Genomic DNA, 18,178 nt, shown 5'->3' with positions numbered 1-18,178 from the left:
GTGCTTCTGGGAGTACTCAGACTGACACACAAAACATTCATCTAATAAACGGAATAATTCCTAAAAAAAAAAAACTGCATGCTTTATATTCTGATTATTAATTTCCTGAACTTACCTGAGAGATACCTGCTGGTACTGCAGTACTTTGTATTTCCTGATTGGTTCACCCTAAGGAATATGTTACCCTTTATATAAGAACTACTATTTATCTAATTATGGTATTATATGATATATTTTCACGGAGAAAATATTTTTTATGAATTATGGCATTTGGGGGAAAACTGAAGTCAGGGACACAAATCAATCTGTTCACCTTCCTTTGGTAAAAAATTAGTTGCATGTCTACACCTGGTCTGCAGAAAGCTGAGAAATGTGTTCTCTGTCAGGTGGCCATATTCCCAGGAATAATGGGAAAACCAGTTTAGTACATATTCTAAAAAGGAAGCTTTCTATTTTTTTCACGCTTATTTTTGAGATGGGGGGTGGGAGGGACAGAGAGAGAGGGATTAGAGGATCTGAAGCAAGCTTTGCACTGACAGCAGTGAGCCCGAGGCAGGGCTCAAACTTAAGAACCAAGAACCATGAGATCATGACCTAAGCCAGACACTCAACTGACTGAACCACTGAGGTGCCCATAAAAAGGAAGCATTTTTAAAGTTTGTTTTTATTCATGAAATGAACTTTTGGTTCTTCAAGCAAAGCTGATCTTTCTAAGTAACATCTCTAAAAAAATATGAAAGAAAATGTATTTCTTTTCCCATAATAAAGTTAACATGACCTATTAAGTAACAGAACAGCATTACCTTTAATCAACCATTCATTAATTTATCACTGATTTATTCAATCATTTGTGGATTTAACTACATGGTTATACACATGTTTGATGAAACACTGACTTCATTTAAAGTAATTGCCTGGGATCTCACACACACACACACACACACACACACACACACCAGCCCGATAATCAAACCCATGCTCTTAATTATTAAGATATCAGTAATGATGAAGCATATACTCCCATGCATACCTATCTTCATTGCACTGTGTTAGGAAGAGCTGTTAAAACAAATAGAACATATTTGCCATCTGTAGGCTAGTGCATGGGTTTAGAAAGAAATCTTTTGGCATTCTAATACCCTTCTATACCCCTTTCCTCTTCTTAACCTTCCAGTCTACATCAACACCAATTTTTTTTAAAGTAGTCTCCATGCCCACCATGGAGTCCAACACAGGGCTTGAACTCATGACCCTGAGATCAAGGCCCGAGCTGAGATCAAGAGTTGGATGCATAACTAACTGAGCCACCCAGGTGCCCCAATACTGAAGAGTTTTATAATCACTTATCAGGAAAATGACTCTACAGTATTCCTTGGGAGCCACTTCAGTGTTAAAAGAACAACTTGTTTTCTAGTCAAAGTGCAAGTGGAATTGCCAACTACATAAAGTAACACTTCTCTTCCAAGTGTAGTGATTGAGAAACTCTCTACTGGTCTTATGAAAGATATGATTTAAAAAAAAAAAAACTTTATTTTTTTTTAATTTTTTTTAATGTTTATTTATTTTTGAGACAGAGAAAGACAGAGCACGAATGGGGGAGGGTCAGAGAGAGAGGGAGACACAGACTCTGAAACAGGCTCCAGGCTCTGAGCCATCAGCACAGAGCCTGATGTGGGGCTTGAACTCACGAACCGCGAGATCATGACCTGAGCTGAAGTCGGACGCTGAACCGACTGAGCCACCCAGGCGCCGCCCCCCAAAAAAACTTTAAATGCGAATATAATCTAACATTAAATTTTAAAATCTGATTTTCCCATGGAATTGTGTTTATAAACAGGGCAAGGTAATGTCTATGACTATTATGACTTTTCCTTTTGTTCTGACTCCATCAAATCCAAGACTTGTGTTTAATGAGAACAAGATCTTATACCTTCTGCACACAAAATGGAGATTTATTAGGTCGATATAAATGGCTAAATCAAAAAAATATCTGATCTCAAGGAGACATCTGATGAACATTGATGGTAAAAGAATTAATTGGGGTCTCATGTACTGCTGGTTTCATCAAGTTGTGTATGTTTGCCTAACTACGCTGAGCCTTGACAAGGAAGGGAAAGTGGGTGATTACTAACAGGTGTTCTGCCCAGCAGAAACTGATCTAGTGCAATGGCCGTACTACCATTACAGTTTCTTTCATTATATCAAAAGCAAACAAACAAATAAATATTACTAAATCAACTATTTCCATGACACCGTTTGGGAAGGAAATTCATTTAACATCACCACATACATTATTTGTTACCCTTGTCATTTTGACATTTACATTTATACACACACACACACATATATGTATATGTGTATATATATATATGAGCCTTGGCATAGTATACATATCTGTGTTTACTATAAAATTACTATGTAAAAATATTTGCCAATATTTTACATCCTGAATTGGTGGAGATTATCAGAAAAGTAAGCCCATAGTTAGAAGAGCATTAGTTGGCTGCCATTAAACTCCCTTTCCTCCAAGCTCTACGTAGATGCAGGGACACTGGTGTGGAGGTTAGAAATATTGAGTTGAGACCAGGGCAGGAGGGAGAGGTTAGCAGCTTGAGCTGGGCTGTCATCAGTCAACTTCATGCATCTAGATTGCAGTCTCTGGATGCTGAGAAGCAGGATTTTGAAGATATTGTAGGAGAGACATGTGTACATTCTCTTATCTAATCCTCACAACATCGTCAAGAAGTAAATATTATCACCCCTATGTTACAGGCTAGTAAATAGTCCACTTCTCACTGAGATGAGCCCAACTCCAAAGCCCTCATTTTTAACAATTCCACTATGTTGCTCCTCTACCAACCTTCTGGTAAATATACAGCATCTGTTTCCTGCTCTTGGCAGCTTTTGCTCCCATCCTCACAAACCTTTGCTCCAGATTCTGATTTTTTATCTGATTTTTAAAAAAACGCTCATATTGATTTTACTGGAAATTTACTGCGAAATGGAGGAGGGGTGTTCATTGACAAAAACATCACAAAATGTGATTGAACTTCTCAGGGTGACTGTTTCCAGAGAGATATCTCTGCCTCCTCTCTTGCTCAAAATCTCATTCTTTCACCTCTTTATTTAAAGGGGCTAAAGCTACCCTTCTGAATATCTTTATCTTTTATACTCTACTCAGTTAAAGAAGAGATTAAAATAAAACCAGAGAAGACAGCACAGTAAAGCAAAAAGTCTACACTAAAAACATGTCCTGGGTGTCTGAGTAAGACTCTGTTTACGCTGTCTCTAAAAAAAAATCTCAACAGTCAAAGTCAAAAATCCTTCTCATTGTCTTGAATATGATGGGTGGACATTGTCCATTTAGATTACAATGTTAATTTAACAATTATTACTTCCTCCTTCTTTGGCCATTTCCTGATCATCAACTCCAAATATGCACAGAAAAAAAAGTGAATCAGAAGTTAAGATTCCTGTGTTTCTAGAGATGTGACAGGGTAAATGAGTGAAATAGCCCCATGGGACTAAGGTGACCCTGATGGCAGTTAAAAGGACAGATTTACTCTAGCAGATTATTATCTTTGTCAAAAAATAGGAAAAATGGGTTTAGATTTTGTTTTCAATGAAACATAGAGATCCAAAGTTTTGTGTGAAATCCCCATTTTTGAGAAATAATTGTACCCTTTGTGCAGTGCTGTATGTACCAAGTACAACTCAGGGTGCCATATCATCGTCGTTGCCATAAAAGTTGAACTTTCTGGAACAATGTACCCTACTCTTCCCAGCGGATCTACCCTACCCACTCTGCACTCCCTCTTCCTGAGATCTCACTACTCCCGTGGCTTCAGTTACCAGCTGTGTCCCAGACTTCTTGTCTGAGGTTCTGAGGAGGCAAAAATATCTAACTTTCTACATCTGGCTGGTATCTCAAACTTGCCATTTCTAAAATTGAAGTCATTACCTAGTTTCTCAAATTAATCTATTCTTCCCCCCCATATTTCTTACTTTAGTCCACTACCTAACCATCTGCCTTCTTTGGTAGGTACCAAACTACCCTTACTTTTCCACACCCAATCAATTCCACGTTCTGCCGACTGTTACCCATATCCCACTACCTACTTCTCTCTACTTTCGCTATTATTACTCTACTGCAAATTGCTACTATCTTTTACATAGAGTTAATTGGAGCCATTTTTACTGAGGTTGGATTCTATAGCCATTATACAAATGGAAAGATGTATGTCAAACCTCAGTAACATGAGATACTCAGCCAATGAGATACTCAGACTATGGAAAGACCAAATGTAGGAAATGTGGTTTCCTAGTTCCCCCTCATCTGGGGTAACCTCTCGCCTCATCACATGGATCCTCCCAAGCTATTTAAATTGTTTTCTCTTGTTCTTTCTGTTTTCTTTTTGTCTAGAAGATATAATTGAATTTTCAGAAGTTAAATATTCATATGATGCACGTCCAAATCCTACAAACACATCATCTTTAGTCTCAACTAATGCAAATAATGCTGTAAAATGAACACAAAAATGCTGATATCTTTTTGAGTTAGTGATTTAATTTCCTTCAGATAAAAACCTAGAAGCAGAATTGCTTGATCATATTGTAGTACTTTTTTTTTTTTAAAGCTTTTGAGAACCTCCATACTGTTTTCCATAGTGGCTACACCACTTTACATTCCCACCAACAATGTGCTAGGGCTCCCTTTTCCTCCAGATCTTCAACATTTTGCCTCTTTCTTATCCTTTGTGTCTCAATTCAAATATCATTTTCTCAGAACAATCTTCCAAGCACTCTCCAGCTAAGACACTCATTTCTATTGAATAGTACTATCACTTTGCAGTTTTTCTTCTTCACAAACTTAGTAACAGCTGAAATAATATTGTTTAGTTGTTAACAAGATTGATGCCTATCTGTCCACATGAAGGCAAGGACTTGTTTACTGTTTATTAAAATACCTTCAGCTTCCAGAATAATAGCACATAATAGGTGTTCCATAAATACATTAATTGACTCTTTCTGGATATGCAGGTAAAGGCTAATCAAGCCTTCAATATCCTAAAGACTTACAAGAAGATTACATGTTGTCAAAGCAAAATGTGTGGTTTTCTAAACGTATCTAGTGACCTCTGCTGGAATACCTACTAAGGAAACCAAACAGAAGTCTTCCTTTTTCCCTAATTGTCCTCTTACCTCATTTTCATTGAATGATAAAGTGTTAGTGTGAGTTTGAAATTAGAGATCAGGACTTTTGAGACCTTCTGCCGTCTTGGAGAAATTCCACCTGCCTTTCTGTCTGAATGACTGTTCTCTTTCTACTCCCAGCTCAACATTTTATGTTTTTATTATTTTATTAAAAAAAACTGTTTTTTAATTTTTTGTTGTGGGGCGATGGGGGCAGAGAGAGAATCTTAAGCAGGCTCCACACCGAGCACAGAGCCTGATGTGGGGCTCAATTTCACCACCATGAGATCATGACCTGAGCTGAAATCAAGAGTTGGATACTTAACCTACTGAGCCACCCCAGGTGCCCCTCAATTTGTGTTTTCAGCACAAATATTTGAAGAGAATATTCAAGGAAACAGAAAGCAGAAAACTTTTTCTGATTCCTCTCCAAATCTTATTACATAAATTACTGTCTCTCCTTGCCTTCCCTCCCTGCCACACACGAAAGAAGATTCATCCACATAACATGGATAGATAAAGGTATATCCCATGGACATATTTTGTATGATTCAATTTATTTCACTCCTCTTGACTCGAGGAGAAATTTTGAAAATGGCATTCACCACAGAAAAGCAAAGAATTGGCAAATGGGGTTCTTCTGTTAGGAATTATAGGATCAAAAGAGTTACGTAAGTCTACTTGAAGGGTCATTAGGAGATGATGTGTTGTTGAGAATGCTGGTACTTGAAGCAAAAACCCCAAATGAGAATTGAGGACCAGGAATTTCAAAAAGAGTAATGAGCTGAGGATGGGAATAAGTGAAACAATCCTGAGGTGATCTGATTAAACTTTTGGAGATAGTTTTTTACTTTTTAATCATCATTGATCAGTCAAAGTTACATTCCTTGCATGTTGTACTCAAAACCACCTGGGATTTATACTTTTTCATAGGGAAATTTTTGAGAAAAGTAATTAAGAGAAGGGGGAACCAAGATGTATGCCTAACATCAAAATTTAGATTATAAATGTAGACTACAAAAACTAGGATTTTTTTTAATGCTCTAGAAATAAGACTCAAAGAATACTTAGGAAATCTAAAAGGATTGAAAGTTTGTAAATGGTCCCAGTGAATTCTATGTGTAATCTAAAATGGTCTGCAACCCTAATAAGGGGAATTGCTAATCTTGGATCACTCTGGAAGTGATGAAATAAGCATTGATGACTGAATGAGTCTAGGAGTTTGGCCAAAAGGACAAGGACTAAAGGTCAGGACTTGTGTCGTGCTCAGCCTATGAGGATTCCACCATCTGAAGGGGTGCTTACCTAAGCCCAGAACTTGAGGATTTTATGTATGATTGAGTTGGTCAGGTTGATACTGATTGGAGATACTGTCCTCACTGGACCTGCCCAGAAAGACTGTACAGAAGGGCTGATAATTCCTCCTTCAACTGAGGGTTCTCTGGGAAGCACATGAGATTTCATTTGACTGGTTTATACCTATAATAAGTTCCCCAAGCCTGAGATCTTCCAGCTCTGACCCTGCAAGGCTCTCGACACAACGCTACTGGCATCACAGTTTATTGAAAAAGGGATTCAAAAAAGTTTCAGAGGACCAGAGAAAGAATGCTCCGAGGCCGATCTCTATCTGTGACATCCCTGAGCGGGCTTCCTCGGTGGGAAGTGGAAGAACTTCCTGTGGAGGATTTACTACTGTTTGAAGTCGCTTGGGAAGTAACCAATAAAGGTTTGTACTGCCCTAGAAAGTGGCTCTTTAGCAGATTGTTGAAGAATGCAGATTAGGATTTCACAGGGGACTGTAGTGAGAATGAACTGACAGTGAGTGAGGGAAGTATTCAAACTGAACATAAGTTTAGGTTACATTTAACCTTGTCTATTTCAACAGACAATGATAACTTAGATGGGGCTGTGTGGAAGGGAGACAGTTGAAAGCAGTCGTTGGAATGTGCATTTAAATTAAATTTGACATGCATGTTATGACAAAACAGGAATAATAATATATTATATATAATTATATATATTATAATATAATATAATGATAATTTACTTTTTTGGTTTTATGATTTCTTTCAACAAAAAAGCATAAACAAGTATTTTATTTTAAGGAAAACCATATGTGATCAGGACCAATTGCAAACTTTAATGCCAAGCACTTTAATGCACTGCTAAAGATTGTGTGAAATACTTAATAATATTTCTAATAACTCAAGATCAGCTTATAGTTAAAGTTTTAACTTAGAAGCTGCTCAGAATGTATTATATTGAGCTCCTATTAAGAAGAATGAGAGTATTTCAAACTTAAAGGAATTATATTTGACATATGTTCTGATTTTCACCTTATGCTAAGTGTTCAAAGTTCTCATGTGTGTACATTCATAAAATTCATAAAATCAAAATAAAAAATCAATTCTGCTTATGTAGAAATGCAAGAATGAATGTGAGAGAACAAAGTACATTCTTCCTCTCCGTAGTTTAATGAGATGGAAGCAAAGAGGACAGAAATCTTATTATGGAAAAGTGTTTTATGCAGAGCTTTTTCTAATGTTCTTTTTCCACTCACAAGGTGTTTGAATGTGCCCAAAGTTCCCTGGAACAGAGTCATCTCTATTATACATATCCTAGGCTATGACCTGAAATGAAGGTTTTTTTCTCTACAGAGTAGGTGGGAACTCAAGGATATTGCTTGTTGGTGGAAAAATTGGGGGGATTCTTTAGCACCAGGAATCAGTTCAGAAGACCCCTGTGTGAGTTCTAGCACCTGAGCAGAGCCCCCTCTTCTTGCTTCTTTCCTTCTTTTCTCTCCACTTAGCAAACATTAATGGAGCATTGTTTCCTGGCGCTGGGAACACACTGGTGAAAACTGTTATCCCTTACATCTTGGTGACGTGTGTGCTGATCTCAGGACCTAGAATGGTACTGGTACACAGAAAATGCTCAATGGATTTTTTTTTCTTTTGAATGAAGGAATAAATACATTTTGTTTTTAGCCCTAAGTTTCCTTGAAACCTGTTTTCTTTTGTTTCCCATGCAAAGGAAAGAAAAAAAAGTGTTTTTTTTTTGGTGGAAAAGGGAACCACAATGTGATTTACCAACATTGACACCATGTCCATCATATCTTTATTTTAATATTTATTACAGCCTAATTTTTTAGAAATTTTTATATAAATGGACAGTTATTGTGTTCATCCTTGGCAATACACTGATATTATATATATAGGTTTTCTTTAAATTTACTTTGAACTTTTACTTCCGTGTAGCTCATGGCAGTGATATGAGGCATCTTAGAGATCAATGATCCAACTTCTCTATTTCAAAGATGAAATGGGTATCTAAGGCATTAAATGATTAAGCAAATGACAGGGTTGGGACTAGCATTTAGGTCTTCTTTAAGCTCATTTCTCTTTTTACTACCACACAAGAATGAAAAATTAAAACCATTGCCTAAGGAAATGTCCTATAGATGAAAGAACACAGGACTTATGGTCAAGGGACATAAATTTCTAAGACTTTGAAAAAACATCCTTTAAATTACCTGAATATCCATTTATTCATGAATGAAGTTAATGTCATACGCTCCTGGTATCTCACAATGTTTTGTGGCAAGCAAGGAAATCTATTTACATCCAAGAAAACAAAAGATTTTTTAGAGGGAAAAAATCCCTCTCTGCCAGAATTTTGCCAATGAACAATGAATATGGGTAAAATATAACAAGTGAGAGAGTCACAGTTAAATTATTGGATGTTAATTCTCAGACTTCAAAATAACACTTTCTCCTTGTTCATATTGCCCTTGACATTCATTGCTTTTATTCATTTATCCATTTATCATTGCTCTTCATTTATTATTCATAAAGATTCATCAAGTGTTTATTAGATGTCAGGCACGGGGAAATGAAGGAGATAGAGTTTAACAATACAGAATTGATTCCCAGTCTTCCAGTACTTACAAACCTGCAGGAAGATAGACATTGAGCATGCAATTGTTGTCAAATGTGATGACAATAAGAATAAGAGAACAAGTGGCTCTTAGACTATATGTTGGGGGCAAGGGAGGGGAGGTTTCTACCTGGATTGGGGTTGGGCGGGGGGAACCTCTGTGAGAAAGACACAGTTGAGCTGACACCTGAAGGATGAATAGCCATTGGGTAATGGTGATGGAGGAAGGATAAAGAAGGATGAGGGAACTGTATGTGCCAAGATGCAGAGGTGAGAAAGTGTACTCTGTTCAAAGATCTGAGAGAAGCTCAGAGAGGGGAAAGGAGTGGAATGTGAGGGCAGATGGGAGATACCAGCAGGGGGCAGTTCATGAAGTTTAGGGTTACTTAATAGCCTTAAAAATTCTACCTCCAGGGGCGCCTGGGTGGCGCAGTCGGTTAAGCGTCCGACTTCAGCCAGATCACGATCTCACGGTCCGTGAGTTCGAGCCCCGCGTCAGGCTCTGGGCTGGTGGCTCAGAGCCTGGAGCCTGTTTCCGATTCTGTGTCTCCCTCTCTCTCTGCCCCTCCCCTGTTCATGCTCTGTCTCTCTCTGTCCCAAAAATAAATAAACGTTGAAAAAAAAAATTTAATAAAAAAATTCTACCTCCAATGCGTGAATGGTGGGAAGCCACTGAAGTTCTAAACAGCAGAAAGTACTAAGTAGTCAGGTGTGTTTTTGAAAAAGTGCTATTACTAGTTGGGTGAGAGGATAGCAGGAAAGTAACAGACAAGTTAAAGACTGTGATGTGGTCTAGGATAGAGAGTTTTGCCCAGATGTAAGAAACAAAATGGTTTACTTTCTCCTTTGTTCAGGCAGGCCTCACTACAATCATTTCTTCTGCAAAGACCTGCCCAAATCATGGTAGATTATGGACCAATTATTATGTTGAGAATATTTAAGATCATTAAAAAGACTTGAATAAATATTGTCACAAATAATGTTGCTAATTTAATACATGTGAGCACTTCTGAAATATAGTCGCTAAATGAATGCTTCTTTTTAAAAATTTACTAAAATCAATACATTTTAGTCCTAGGCCAGTATGTAATATAACACATTCAATACTCTACTTTTTCCCTTCTCAAACTGGGCATCAACGCTCTAGGTCACATGGTGTGAAAGGCATAGGGAGAAACTCAGAAACCTACAGTCAAAACGGTGTGGTAAAAACTGATTGTAACTGCAAGTCTGCTCTTCTAAGGCAGGAGTTTGGAAAGTGGGACCCTGATAAAAGAGGACCACAAGGAGTTTGTAAACCTTTAAAACTGTATCTGAAAATGGTATGTATAAGTCCTCTTGGAGAAGAGTACTGAATGCTTTCATCAGATTTCCAAAAGCCTTAATGACTGATGTGAGGACCACTGCTCTAAAGTTCCCTAAACCCTGAGTTCCTTTTTGTTAACCCAAAGCGTCAAGAGACAAAATAAAAAAGCTATTTCCTCTAAGTATTGTTTTCCAAATGGATTTTCTCTAAGGCAGAATAGAAAGGATTCCACTTTTCCCAAGTCTTAGATATTTATCTTTTTGTGATATTGGTCATTTTCTTCCTCTGTCCCTCCCACTCATCACTTTTAAAAATTCATCAATATGTTGTTCCACACAGTTTCTTACAATCTTGCTGTCTACAGCCTGTGGGCTCTGGAGTCAGACTTCCTGGATTGGAATCCCAACTCCATCATTACCTGTGTGATGTTGGATCAGTCTCATAGCCTCTTTGTGCCTCAGATTCTCTATTTAAAAATAAAGATAATGATAGCACCTACCTATAATGGTGTTGTGCAAATGAGAAGAAATACCAATTGAAAATCACTTAGAACAGTGCCTAGCATTTAATAAATGCTCTGTAGGTGTTAGCTTATTCTTATTTCTTCATAAAATTTATTCATAATATGAGGAAGTTGGATCATTCATTTTCATACTGCCTTTCACTTTGAGCAATTCCATGATTCTATTTTTAAATGCAAAAGCAGAGAGGGCGAAGGGAAAGATATGGATCAGGGTTACAGTAATTAGGGTTGAGGTGCCTTTGCCCAGTGTGGGTATGCAGTGGCTGTGTCAGTGGCATCCCAAGCCCCACCACATGGAACACAATCTATGCAAAAACTATGCTTGACACACACATAGCTTCAAGATGAGCACTAGTCTCCTCACTTCCTTTTCATCCAGATTACCATGTCTGAGCCCTCCTGTATAAAACATTTGGAGTTATCATTGTGGAATATTCAGGGTGGGGAGTGTCTAAAGTCTTGCTTTGAGTGTATTGTCCTCCATTGCCCCAAACTGCATATGCTTTAATTTAAACCACAGACCAGCAAAGCTCTGGACACATAACCATTTGTTGACCATTGTCACCAGTAACTCTTTCCCATCAGACCTGCTGCCCAAAGAATGATGTCTAACTGTAGAATGACTTCCCCTGCTCTGCAACTGTATCTTGGAACAGGAGGGTCAGGTTAGTAGCTATGCATACAGAAGTCATATAACTTCCAAATTCTGTAAACTTTAAGCAATTAAAAATAGTGAAGATTCTCCCAATATGTAAAATACAGTGGACCCTTGAACATTTTGAAGTATGTGGATCCACTTACATGCAGAGTTTTTTCAATAATACAGTACATCACTGTAAATGTATTTTTTCTACCGTATGATTTTTTAAATAAACATTTTCTTTTCTCTAGCTTGTTTTATTGTAATAAGATAATATAAAATACATATAACATGCAAAATATGTGTTAATCGATTGTTTATATTATCAGTAAGGCTTCAGGTCAACAGTAGGCTATTAGCAGTTAAGTTTTTGGGGAGTCAAAAGTTATATGTGGATTTTTGACTATGTGGGGGGTTGGCAACCCTAACCACCACATTGTTCAAGGGTCAACTATACCTCCTTATTATATAAAACATATATATCCTTGTTGTCTATAATATATTTAGCATAATAACATATAACTTATTATATAGAGACAGCAACTTATTTGGATGGTGTCCATATTCCATACTGCTTTGGAATCCTGATTTTAGCAGTATAAGCAGCGTTTATAGATGAAAATTTGGGGTTTTAACTATCTCCATGGCATATGCCATGGGATCTCATCTTTTCTTTCTTATGAAAGGCCTGATACTTTGCCCTCACACTAAAGATAGCTCCCATGTTGTTTCAGGAAAATATAGATCAATAAAATACAAAGTACATGTTTGAAAGTGAAGGGTGAATCCAAATTCAGTGACCTATGCTGTGGCAAAACAATAATTCAATAAAAAATATGTGTTGGGGAATGTCTGGTTTATGCTCCAAATTTGAAAATAGGAATGATCCTATTTCTATGCCATCACATTCTCCTGTAGTTAGCATGCCAGGAGAGGAATTTGGGGTAACGTGTGGCATTTAGACAAAGAAAAAGCTGAAGGAAATTAGTTGGCATCTAAATATGAGGAGGACAGCGAGAGGCTAAAACGGAGCTTGACTATATGAAATAGTGGTGAGGTGACCTCCCCACGAATAGACGCACAGGAAGAAGTCAAGGGGGAAAGATTCATTTTAAATTAGGCCCCAACCAATACAGGATTGCCTTTTTTTTAATTTTATGTTTTTATTCCTGATAGACTGAAACAGCATATCCATAGTATTTATGACAGTCTAATGCCATTTGGGGACTATACCCATCAAAGTTGAAATGGGAAAAAGAAGTAGCAAATTAATTAGCAATGTTTAATTTTGCATTTCAATTCCCACATCTAATCATTCTTTTTTTTTTTAGTAAAGATTTTCTCTTCTCCTTTTTGTACTTTGGCAAATAAAAATGTATTTGCATTTACCCAAGTGTATTTGAACTTGAAACACATAATCTAACAAACAAGGATGTCCTAAGATCTCTGGGCAAGATACATAGTTGCACATAAAAGAGAATTTTCAAGAGTAGAGATGTGAGTAAGGCATTAATAAATGTGTGCCATCAGAATCCTATAACATAGCCCCTGATAAGATAAAGATGAAGGAAATAAGTCTACAGAAGAAATTATTTGAAGATTTTGTCTTTTTATGGATAGCAAGTGTGAATAAAGCTTATATATAAGTACGTTGCTAGATGTGACTCTTTAAAGAAAAAAGTTTTAGCTACTCTTGCAGATTATTTCTCTAAATTTGTTTTCCTCAAGAAATGGTTTTAACAGTTCATAAAATTTTCTGGAATTTGGAGAAATATTTAGGCATATTTGGTGCTGGCTTCAATGTATGTCATCTCAGATTCAGTGTTGATGGTAAGTGAATCCCGTTGGTCCTGGTCCAGTGTAGAAGTCTCTGATGGCAAGGTTTACACGTTGTCTTCATGTGTTCCATGCTATTCTCATCACCTGGCATCTGAAATGTGATTGATAATGTCCTTACCATTCTCTGTTCAAGTTAGTTTCAAATTTCTCTAAATTTTCTATAGTCATAAAGTCTTTTCTTAGAGATGAAGTTCTTAAAGACAATAAGTTTATGTAGACTCATATGAAAATTACTTGCATATAATATTTACATTTGGGAAATTATATTAACTCTTCTCTTTTGTGAATTAATGAATTCTGTTGGTCTCATATAATAGTACGAACATTTGCATTATGTGTCTCACCTCTTAAAAATAATTTAACCAAAAGTATATTTTGAGGTTCAGGTGTAAAGAAAAATTTGCAGATGGTAATTCTACCTTTTGGCCATAGATTGTGACTACGGGTAAGATTTATTATTTAAAGCCTAAATTACCGAGACAATTTAAGAGATGCAATTGCTATCGAACGCTCTATCCTGATGAATTGAAATAACTTATGAAAACCTGAGATGAAAAATAGGAATCTCTCTTTTTAATATACAAGTAATAAAATTGCTCCAGGAAATAGAGCTGAAGATTGGCGCCAGGATCTGTGTTAGCTTTGTGATTTCTCACGGCATTTCTTGAGTTGTTTCCTCACCTATAGCTCATGGACAAAGAATTATTCAAGAAGTTGGTTCAGACTGTTTCCATATTCTCATACAACATGATTGCTTACAGCCAGCACCAGATATCCTGCCTGAGTTTACGAAGGTCGTCTTCCCCTTGGTCCTCCCTATTCCTCCTACCTACCTGCCTCTCAAACCTTTCCTTTTGCATCCTGTTACTCTCCCCTTGCACGCTGTGCTGTCAACTTAGGGCCTTGGGTGTAACTCTTCTCTTTGCTTAAAAAGTTCTTCCCCATGATAGCTGCTTGCCTAATTTCTGCACCCTTTTCAGTATTTACTCAAATGAGCCCTAGTTTGGGATACTTCTGCTACAACCTGCCTTCTGCCCCCAAGCTAAGTAATATTTTATCCCCACTGAACAGAAGAGCTAATTGAGCCTTAGACAAGTTGAATTAACTAGTTCAATTTAAGTTGTTGCCAATTTTTTTGCCACAGTAATGCTTCAATAAATATCTTAATAGACATCATTTGGCACTCTTCTTATTTCCCAGAACAATGTAGACATGCTGGATCCAAGAGTGTGCATATTTCCCAAGAGTGTACATATTTTTTTGGCCCTGTGTCTTATAAGTCATGACATCAGTGCCAGAGGAGAAAAATGAGATACCATGTGAAAATTTGTGTCATTGGGTTCGACATGAGGTTTGGGCCAAGCATCCCACCTCAAAATCTATCAGCTCTTTTCTCTTACCAAAAGGTACCTTGCTGGTTACTTTTGAAGGTAAGTGGTTCTTTATCTTGAGAGACATGGTCATCATTTCAGCAATGGCTGTTACATGGACATACTCTGGCCTCTTGGACCACTGCAAGAGTAAAAGGTGAAAACTGTTGCTGAGGGTGTGTGTCGTGACAATGGCTATGGGAACCAACTTTGACCCTTCAGTGTGGATAGAGCTTTAGGCTACATACTGCTCTATTCCAATCATCTCTTCAGATTTCCTTCAAATGTTTGTAATTCTCTGCTGCTGCCAACCTGCTGCTCTCTGACATGCACCCAGAAAAGGCTTTAAAATATGCATTGAATTGAACCAAATAGTAACTATTTGTTGGTGTCCTTTAAAAATTTTCTTTTAAGGGGGAAAAAAAAGTTACAGAGAGGGAGGGAGCCAAACCATGAGACTCAAGGACTGAGAATAAACTGAGGGTTGATGGGGCATGGGGGGAGAGGGGAAAGTGGGTGATGGGCATGGAGGAGGGCACTTATTGGGATGAGCACTGAGTGTTGTATGGAATCCAATTTGACAATAAATTATATTTTTAAATAAATAAATAAAACTTTCTTTTAGAAAGTTAAATAAACTCTTGTGCTTGATAAATCCTAAATGCTAACTTAAAAACAAGGACTCATTTCCATGCCTTCATCACTTAAAATGAAATACTAACCTGAATTATAAACAGAACCGTTCCTTTTCAACAGTTGGTGGCATCTATACTGTGATTCAGACGAAGGCCAAAACCACAGCAGATGAATGGGGAGACAATTATTTTCTGATTGGCCCCTATTTTGAGCATAATATGAAGACTCAGGTGGAACGGTGTGAACCTATAAATGATGCTATCAGAAGAGCAGTGGACACAATGAATAAACATGGCTGCCAGGTAAGGGACACCGACTGACACTGCACCCAGCAAGACCTAGTAAAACTGTTATGCGAGAACAAACCACCACTCACATGACCTCACAAGAGAAGACTATCTCCTTAGGGAAAAGGACTGGGTTTGTAAGAAAGATGATCAATTTAAGTGTGAATAGGTTACATTTGAGGCACTTTGTGAAAACCATCAAGAAATGTCCAGTAGGGTTATAGGTTTGGAGCTCAACAAAAAGTATAGGATAGTGATGTTTGGGAGAAAGTTATTTGTGTTTAAATTGTAGTTGACATTATGGCTGTTGATAATATTATTCAGTAGAAGTTTATAGACTAAAAGCAGATGTTTTGAGCCAAACCTTGAGGGGAGTGTCAACATGTTAGAACATCTATATTAAAAAACAAAACAAAAAAACCCCACAACTCAGAGATTGTAAAAGTAGAAACACAGCTAGTGATACAGAAACAAGGATGTACAAGTCCTAATCCTCAGAACCTGAAAATATGTTACCTTATATAGCAAAAGGATTTTGTATATTTGGGGCCCGAGGTGGGGAGATTACCTTGGATTATTGAGGTGGGCCCAATGTAATCACAGGGGTCCTTATAAAAGAGAGTCAGTAGAGTCAGAATCAGAATGAAGATGTGCCAGTGGAAGGAGAGGTTGGCCTAATAAGTTTTGAAGATGGAGGAAAAGGCCACATGCCAAGGGATGCAGTAGCCTCTAGATGCTGGAAAAGGCCAGAAAACAGACTCCCCTAGAGACTACAGATAGACTGCGACTCTGTCAAAGTGTGGATTTTAACTCACAAGACCTGTTTCAGATTACTGACTCCCAAACATGTAAGGTCATAAATTTGTGTTGTTTTAAGCCACTAGGTTTGTGGTAATCTGTTGCTATCATAACAGAATAGGTCAAAACAAGTGAGGAGTAAGTTTCAAGTATGAAGAAGGGATTAAGTCAATGAAAGATTAAACCAGGGTAAATTGGGTTTGGCAACATTCAGGTCTTTCATGGTAATCTTGTGAAATATAGCTTCAGGAGAGAAGAGGGTTAAAGCAGATTGCAGTGGGTTGAGGAATGACTGAATTGGGAGGAAAAGGGTACAGAAGCTGTGTCAATGAGAGTTTTCTATGAGAAAAAAGGATAATTAAGTAGTTTGCAGATGGCATTGTTTTGAGAATTAGTGTTTTATTAAATGTGAGACCTGATCATATTTATATGCCAAAAGGAAACACCTAGCAGACAGGAAGAAGTTGAAAATTCATAAGAAATGGACAATCGAAGAGAGTAAGATCGCTGAGAATTGGAGAGGGAACACAATCCAAAGCACTATCGAGAGGATTATTTTCCCCCTTTGACTCAAACAGAAAATAAAGGATGAATGCAAATAGAGATAAGTTGATCAAGAAGCAGGATGGTCTCATTTTTGATGATCTTGCTGAAGTAGGAGTTGAAGGTCATCTTGTAAGAGTTAGGAGGAAAGTGTTAAAATAAGATCATTTGAGGAAGAAGATCTGAAAAAGGAAGATGAAAGAATTTCTGGACACCGTGAGGTATACTCATAACTTTTTAGCGGCATAAATATACATGACTGTGATTTTCTCCAGCAGCCAGTAGCCTGAGGGTAAGTAAGTGCAGGAAGTTGAATAATTGGGGATTCAGTGATGTTTAATTTCAGCAATGGGATGAGGTGGCACAAGTCCTGGAGGTAATTAAGCAATTGACTGAATTAATGGTTGAAATTGATGGACAGTTAAATCTAAAATGGATAGGAAAAGGAAGCAAAGTCAGAAAGGAGGCAGTGATATAGGAAAAAATGGAAGGTTCCAGGAACTGGAGGTCTTGAAGAGGAAAAAAAAAAAAAAGAACATACACACTGGGAGAAACAGAGTGAGAGAAGTGCAGGTATAGACATTGTGGGCAAGTAATAATTCCATTATTATTATTTTTTTTAATTTTTTTTTCAACGTTTTATTTATTTTTGGGACAGAGAGAGACAGAGCATGAACGGGGGAGGGGCAGAGAGAGAGGGAGACACAGAATCGGAAACAGGCTCCAGGCTCTGAGCCATCAGCCCAGAGCCCGACGCGGGGCTCGAACTCACAGACCGCGAGATCGTGACCTGGCTGAAGTCGGACGCTTAACCGACTGCGCCACCCAGGCGCCCCAATAATTCCATTATTATTAAACCAGAGGAGGAATAGTTTGGGTTTTGACAAGGATAACGATGCAGCCATGAGCTTGGGTGGCTGAAATGCCATGAACATGAAGCTCTTTGAAGTTAATAAAGTCAGATAACTATGAGGTAAATGTGTAAGATAAAATCTTGGATTTTGAAATTGCCCAGAAAAAGATGGAAAAATAACCAGATGATTAATAGAACAAGGAAAGGTAGTATGTTTGAATACCATAAATTTCAAAGATGTCTTTATACACAAA

General features: G+C 37.5%; 1 protein-coding gene and 1 long non-coding RNA gene across 3 annotated transcripts in view; one reads left to right on the top strand and one right to left on the bottom strand.

Moving 5' to 3' along the window:
• Positions 1-6,461: 6,461 nt before the first annotated feature.
• Positions 6,462-18,178, top strand: part of GYS2 (glycogen synthase 2) — a 51,985-nt gene continuing 40,268 nt past the window's right edge. For both annotated transcript variants that reach the window (XM_045463010.1, XM_045463009.1), the window contains exons 1-2: positions 6,462-6,919; positions 15,564-15,745. In XM_045463010.1, the coding sequence (XP_045318966.1) occupies positions 6,799-6,919; positions 15,564-15,745 (303 nt within the window). In that variant the 5' untranslated portion in view covers positions 6,462-6,798. The remainder of the gene's footprint in view (positions 6,920-15,563; positions 15,746-18,178) is intronic.
• Positions 8,816-10,201, bottom strand: LOC123590144. The gene is made up of 2 exons (XR_006708627.1): positions 9,775-10,201; positions 8,816-9,537 (listed from the first exon to the last, which is right to left on the bottom strand). It is a non-coding gene; the product is annotated as an uncharacterized LOC123590144 (long non-coding RNA).

The sequence above is a fragment of the Leopardus geoffroyi genome, chromosome B4, assembly GCF_018350155.1.
Source record: "Leopardus geoffroyi isolate Oge1 chromosome B4, O.geoffroyi_Oge1_pat1.0, whole genome shotgun sequence".
Lineage (NCBI taxonomy): Eukaryota > Metazoa > Chordata > Mammalia > Carnivora > Felidae > Leopardus > Leopardus geoffroyi.
This window is presented reverse-complemented; position numbering and strand designations above follow the sequence as displayed.